The sequence below is a fragment of the Rutidosis leptorrhynchoides genome, chromosome 2 (assembly GCF_046630445.1).
Source record: "Rutidosis leptorrhynchoides isolate AG116_Rl617_1_P2 chromosome 2, CSIRO_AGI_Rlap_v1, whole genome shotgun sequence".
NCBI lineage: Eukaryota > Viridiplantae > Streptophyta > Magnoliopsida > Asterales > Asteraceae > Rutidosis > Rutidosis leptorrhynchoides.
Genome location: NC_092334.1, coordinates 497359858 through 497366963, shown reverse-complemented (window position 1 = coordinate 497366963; position 7106 = coordinate 497359858). Strand labels below are relative to the sequence as shown.

At 36.7% G+C, this 7106-nt stretch overlaps 1 protein-coding gene across 1 annotated transcript; it reads left to right on the top strand.

The window, feature by feature from the left end:
* The first annotated feature begins 2594 nt into the window (after positions 1 to 2594).
* Positions 2595 to 5421, top strand: LOC139892709 (serine acetyltransferase 5-like). Its single transcript, XM_071875825.1, has 2 exons — positions 2595 to 3180; positions 4889 to 5421. The coding sequence occupies exons 1-2, from the start codon at positions 2658 to 2660 to the stop codon at positions 5242 to 5244; spliced, it is 879 nt and encodes a 292-aa protein (XP_071731926.1). The 5' UTR covers positions 2595 to 2657; the 3' UTR covers positions 5245 to 5421.
* Positions 5422 to 7106: the final 1685 nt, after the last annotated feature.

The following is a 7106-nucleotide window of genomic DNA, read 5'->3' as shown; positions in this document are numbered from 1 at the left end:
ATTAATTTTAAAGACAAACTAATTTTATGAACTTTTAAATGAGACTACTAGACTAATAATCAATGATTTGATGATATTAATCTTTTATGTCTTTTGGTGTATATGTGGCTAGATTGTATGTCTACTGAGTTTTTCGTTGTTGTATGACAGCATGTATACATATATAGTTGTAAGTCTTGAATTAATTGGTGTTCATCGCAAGTAATTGATGAATTCAATTTACTCTGATGAGGTAATGGTATTGGATGATTCCTAACGGCAAATGAAATACTAAAGTGTAATGTAATTTAACGTAGAAAACAGCCCAATTGTCTAAAAATTAAATTTGGTTGTGTGCGGAGAAATATAAGTGTGTACGGATCACTACTCTTATTTTATATTACTTATGATTGAATGAATATATAAGATGAGTTTAAGTGTTTAAAATGGGTTTATGTAAAATTATCCTTTTAAGTGGTATATATGTGAATTTATAGGATATATTTGATGAAGTTGGTGTTTACAATGGGTTTATATGATATTTTCATATTTAAGTGGGTAAATATGATATTTGAGTAGTTAATAAGGGTATATACGCTAAAATCCCTTGAAATGAATATTTTTATTTGTTTTATATACTATTATATGAAGTTTATATCAATGGATTGATTCTTGAATATATTTTTACCGGTACAATGATTATTAAGTATTATATAATACACAAAAAGTAATTTAAAGTTAAAGTTGAAAAGAAATGACATCTAAGGTTAAAACGGGACAATTGAATTGGGACGGAGTGAGTATTAATTAAGTTTTGGAGAATGCTAAACGCCTAAACGTAGATCTTAAGGCCACGTTGAAGAATATTATATTTAAGTCTTAAACTACGTTGAATTAATTGCAAAGTATAAATATTTCTTTCTAATATCGATTTTCGTTATATATTTTTATATTATTGTTATTCATGACAGTAGTTAGTTATAAATATAGAATTAATTTATATACGAAATGCTTAAACGTAGTCCTAAGGACTACGTTTATCATTTTTCATTAGTTTATTAGTAATTAATGATGATGATATTGTCTTGAATATAATGTTTTGTATCTTATAATTTGTAACTAAATTTGATATTTATCTTTCATGGCATAAAATAAATACAAAATTTAATATTTAAAAAAGATTATAAGTTTACGTAGTACTCATATTATTTATTAATGACTTAATTACGCCCCTTTTTCTAATGTTTACTACGAATTTCACCCTAGACCCTAAAGCTTATTTTAAGCATGGTAACTCTCAAAGTATGCAGTAGGTTCATATTGATTCCTAGATCTAACAGGCGTTAACTTATTTTTGCAGTTAGTATCACGAGCATTACGGACTAGGGTAGAATAGTCATTGTGTGTCTGTCTATTATAACATGAACCCATCTGCCATGGATCGAGAAGAAACTCAAGATCGAGGAAAGTAAAATAATATGTCTGCAGTTTATTTTGATAGTTGTATGTTTCGTTTTTTTGTACTGGATAATGTTTGGAGTACTTAAAAATTCGGTAATGTATCAATCTGTTTCTTTGAATGTTGTTCCGTTTATTACAATATGCAGGGTGTTGACTACAATTAAAGCCAAATACAAGTATATCCAAATAACATAATGCAATTACATCATATATACCATCAAAATAACCAGTAGCAATTTTGACCCAAACAGAGTATCAAATAACAATACCTACGTAGGTAATATTACCACTCAAGTATTCACAACATAGAGGATCATTGAAATATCAGTCATGATGAATTTTCGGGTCAAAACGTGTAAGTTGGCAGGGACACGCTAACCTTGTGTGCCGTAGCACCCACCAATCCCACCCCGAAAGAGACCTGTGCCGGCAAAGTACCTCCTCCCAGGTACCACAGTGACGGCAAGGCGATTTTTACCCCAGCTAGCTAGACCCCCGAAACACTTCACAAATTTCCCCCCGGAGGGAGAAATAATTCCATGCGGGGCGCCCAGACTGAGAATCGAACTTGCGCCTTTCTTCGGGTCAAAGCTTCCCCCACTGTGGGCCCAGGGATCAAAGGCATCGGGTACCACTGAGCTATAAGCTCACAGTACATTACAGAGCTTTGGATATTGAGTTGTAATCATATAATATAAATTAAAGTGTTAGTAAATAAGGGTAAAATTATCGAAACTTGAATAAAATGAACATATCTGACAAAACATTACAATATGGTTGATCCAAAGAAGGTGTATCCAAGCTTGCATACTCAGTTCGTATAGTATATGTGATTGATCTATATTGGATTGTAAATATTAGGGTTTGTGTGCTATGTTTCGGCAAGGCCCGTGTGTACATATTTTTTTCTGAGTTCGTTAGGGTGTTTAGGCTTCGCTTTCTAGTTGTGATTATTGTTGTCTCCCTATATCTTGTTAAGTCTTTCATCTAAGTTTTTCATAGATCGATGAAAGTCTTTGATAATTATAGTATTATTTTTTTTAAGAAAAAAGAAAAACATGTGAGCAAGATAATTACATACACTATAAAGGGCACTAATGTAAAACCACAATGGGGTGTATTCTTATTTCTTATTTCTTATTTCTGCACACCAACAGATTTAGGAAGCACCCATAGTATTCGTATCCACCACAAACAAACGCACACATACTAATATCATGCCAATTCAATCACGCACCGCCACATCGCAACCACCGATGACGTCATCAATATCATCATCCAACGGCGTTGATAACGAAGACGAATACGTCTGGACCGAAATCAAAGCCGAAGCACGTCGTGACGCTGAATCCGAACCGGCTCTCGCTAGTTACTTATACTCGACGATTATCTCTCATTCATCACTCACTCGATCTTTATCTTTTCATTTAGGCAATAAGTTATGTTCTTCAACGCTCTTATCAACTCTTCTTTACGATCTGTTTCTTAATACGTTTTCTTCCGATCAATCGTTGCTTTCGGCTACTGTTGCTGACTTACGCGCCGCTCGTCAACGTGATCCCGCGTGCATCTCATTCGCCCATTGTTTGTTGAATTATAAAGGGTTTTTAGCTATTCAGGCCCATCGTGTGGCCCATAAACTTTGGGCTTTGAATCGGAAGCCAATTGCACTTGCTCTGCATTCCAGGATTGCCGATGTTTTCTCCGTTGATATCCACCCTGCTGCTAGGGTCGGAAAAGGTATTATTGTTGATTAATTTATGATTATTATTATTATTTATTTTATCTTATGGAATGAAATTTTCTATTTTATTGATTATTTACGTAGTAATCTTCTGGAATTAACAATAACTTGTGTTTAGACTATTTGACCCCTTGAATTGTTTGACACAGTTTTTTCACACTTGTTATATAAATGGTAAAATCAGGGATGGCTCATGCGGGTGACGGTCACGGATCGTTAATACTCCCGACTCGTCCGCCAAGATTTTTTCTTCACCTGCGGGTAACCGTTTACCCGCAGTAAATTTTTCTGCCGGTACTCGCGACATGCGGGTTTACAAAATGTGCACTTTTACTAATTTTTAATCACATATACTCACCACACGCGGGTAGACCCGCGAATAATTATGAAAATACATTAAAATTTAAATGATATAATATATAATTAAGTGTATGTATGCGGGTATACCTGCGGGTAGCTCAAACGGGCATCACGGATTGACGGGTCTAGTTTTACCCGCGACGGGTATAAAATACCCGCGACATGCCAACGGGTTCAAAATTTTACACGACCCGTGCCCGCATGTACATTTTTATATAAATACATGTCCGTCACGAGCATGGGTACCCGCGGGTCATAGGTATATAGTTAAGAGCCTTCATGTGTCCATTGTTGATTTTCGGCTTTTTTGGAAATGGACACCGAAATCCACAGTTCATCGACAATACCTCAAAGTCGATTTAGGTGTCCATTTTCAAAATCTGGAAACCGACCCCGAAAACCTATGTTTTTTTATTTAGTTTACCTAATTTATTTTTTATTGGTCCACATATTATTCTCTCACTCGACATCTAACTAATCCTCCACTTTATCAATTTCAAAGTCCTTTTTAGACTTTGAGATGGACACCGAAATACACAATCGCAACACCTCGTGCATAGATTATATGCTTGAAAAACCTTTATGAGGAAGCCCCAACATATTGGCTGTACAAAATGGTCTTTGTGTTGCTGGGTGATCCCGTAATGCTGTTTAAAACCAACTGTGGTTTGCCATGGTGCAAACCACTAGACTCGAGCTCGACAAGCCCTTATGATGCAGACTCCTCATGGGCTAGAATCTAGAAGGATTGGAGATGATTTTAGTTAACTTTAAACGATTAAAATTGATAATCCTATGTCTTATGTATGTTAAAAGTTTAAACTTAAAACTGATTAAGAAACTCTTTTTAAAAGCTGGTGATTAGAAAAAAATATGGAATGTCAACGGGTTTTGTAAACCCGGCACACTTAATTTTCACTCTGAAATCAATTAGTGATAGAGGCAATAGCATATAGATTATATGCATACATAATTTTCTTTCAAATTCGGATTTGGGATTGAGTTTGCACGGATAATAGTTGTGGCTTTTATTATCTTATGAAACTATTGATAATAGTTGTGGCTTTTTTCTTTATATGAAACCGTTGTTTGCATTCTATAGTTTTCAAAGTTTCAGGCAATTGTTAATTTGGACCATCAGTTTTGACTTTTGAAAATTGTAATACAAATTCCTAATAGTCTAAATTCTAAATACAAATAGGAAGTGTTTTGTTTAATTTTGAAGAAGTGAATAAAGAAAACCAACAATAAAATCCCATTTATATAATTTGTTGAGTACTAATCATACGTCAAATTGACATAGTCAAATAAGTGGCTTCTAATCTAATGTTGTTATAATGAAAGGGATTCTGTTGGATCATGCGACTGGTGTCGTAATTGGGGAAACAGCAGTAGTTGGGAATAACGTATCGATATTGCATCACGTGACATTGGGTGGGACCGGGAAGATAGGTGGAGATAGACATCCAAAGATTGGGGACGGGGTATTGATAGGTGCAGGTGCAACAGTTTTAGGCAATGTGAAGATTGGGGAAGGAGCAAAGATTGGGGCGGGATCGTTAGTGATGATTGACGTGCCACCTAGGACCACGGCAGTTGGGAACCCTGCAAGATTAGTTGGTGGAAAAGATCAACCAAAAGTGCACGAGGATGTGCCCGGGGAGAGTATGGATCATACATCGTTTATTTATGTGATTTGATGATGATGAAATGGTGATATGTGTTGTGTTTCATGCTTTGGAATTACTGTAATAATTCTACTAGTATTAGTGATATATTAGTGATGTATTATTGTTCGTATAATGCGAGTTAGGGTCACTTGGTGTTTTAAAGTGATAATAATGATTTTGCTCTCGAAAGCAAGTTTAAATTTAGTTGACCAAGCTTGAGCAGCTCATTATAATGTGACACGTCATAACGGTCAGACTCATAAAACTACAAACCTTAGTATCTGTTTATTTTATTTTTATTTTTTTTTGGCAAAAAAACGATAACATAGAACATATCCGAAGATCAAACAAGTACAACCGAATACAAAGGAATCCAAAACCTAGCTAAAACAAGCGGCACAAAATACAAGCCTAAATCAAAATTTCTACCAACAGGGCGGAACACAGATGACTAGAAAAGTTAATGCCTAACAAGCTAACAACGGAAACCTAAGTAAGGGTTGTACTAAATTATACAATAAACATAACAATAAACAACGACAACAGTCGGGAGAACGCCAATCGCTGCCGTACCAACAATCATACAATAGATAAACATTAGCGAACACTAAGCACCCCGAGCAGCCTTAAGAAGGGTCTAAACCGCAAAAAACCAGCTCCTCCACCGGATTTGAAACCAGATCTCCAACTGGGAGATCGTCGCCTGGACCAAAACCGGAGTCGTCCCCGGAAAGGAAAGGGCCCGCAAAGAAACCTACAGCTATATTTAACCTGCATCCACTACAGACCCCACAACCACCACAGTCTCCCCCGATCATCCTCCAACCCAACCACCATCGTACGACCGCCAACGGTGGCCACCACCAACAGGGTGGTAGACCACCACGACCATCACACAACTTCAGAACATGTTCAGTACCTCCAGTGGCCACCATGAACAGGGTGGGTGACCACCAAAAACAACCGACCACCATGGATGCCAGGAAGAAAACAAGGGAATACCGCATGAGCCAAAACAACCACCCTTCACCGAAGATGGCTGGTGGCCACCACTAACATGGTGGTAACCCACCTACCACTGCCGGAAAGCAAGAACAGTAAAGATCTGGTACCGGAATAGGATAACAAGACGGAGAAAGAGCTAAAACATCCATAACCACAACCACCCAGAGAATGGCGGTGGAAGGTGGCTATAGCCGCTGGACCAAACTCCGGCCGCCAAGAAAGAGGTGTGTCGCTGGAAAAAGCAACAGAAAAAAGAAAAACCAAGCCACCGGCGAGATGCCGGTGGCCGGAGAGAAGAGCAAACCTTGGAAGCTACAAAACTGCGATGAAGATTGGCGGGGATGGGAGGATAGCGGCGGCGGAAGCAAAAAAGAAAGTTGGAGGTTTGTAGAAAAATGTAGATTAAGGGTTTAACCTTAGTATATGTTATAAATAGACATGCACCGTTCATTACTTACGCAATGACACTCTTTAATTGAAGCATGTAATTTCTTTCTCCTAGTACTTTCTCTTTCTATCAGCTCAGTTCAACAATTCACTCAAGTTCAGTACCGAGTCGAACCTTCATCGATTGATTGTTAAGTCACCTTCAGGGTATAAATTCTGAATCTAGGTGCTCATGTTCATCAAAGCAAACAATCAATCCCCAAATATTATCTAACTATTTGCACTCAAGTTGGTACACGTTTCATCATCAAATTCACAAACGGTGAAGATTACCATATTGAGAAAGAAAGAATATCGTTACATTAATCATAAAATATGTTAGTGGAAAATTTGTTTATAAGTGCATTGAATTTTCACTAAATTTCTATTGTATGCATCCAATTTGCAAATCTCTTTTTATATGCATTCAATTATTTAAATTATTTTATTATACGTGTTTA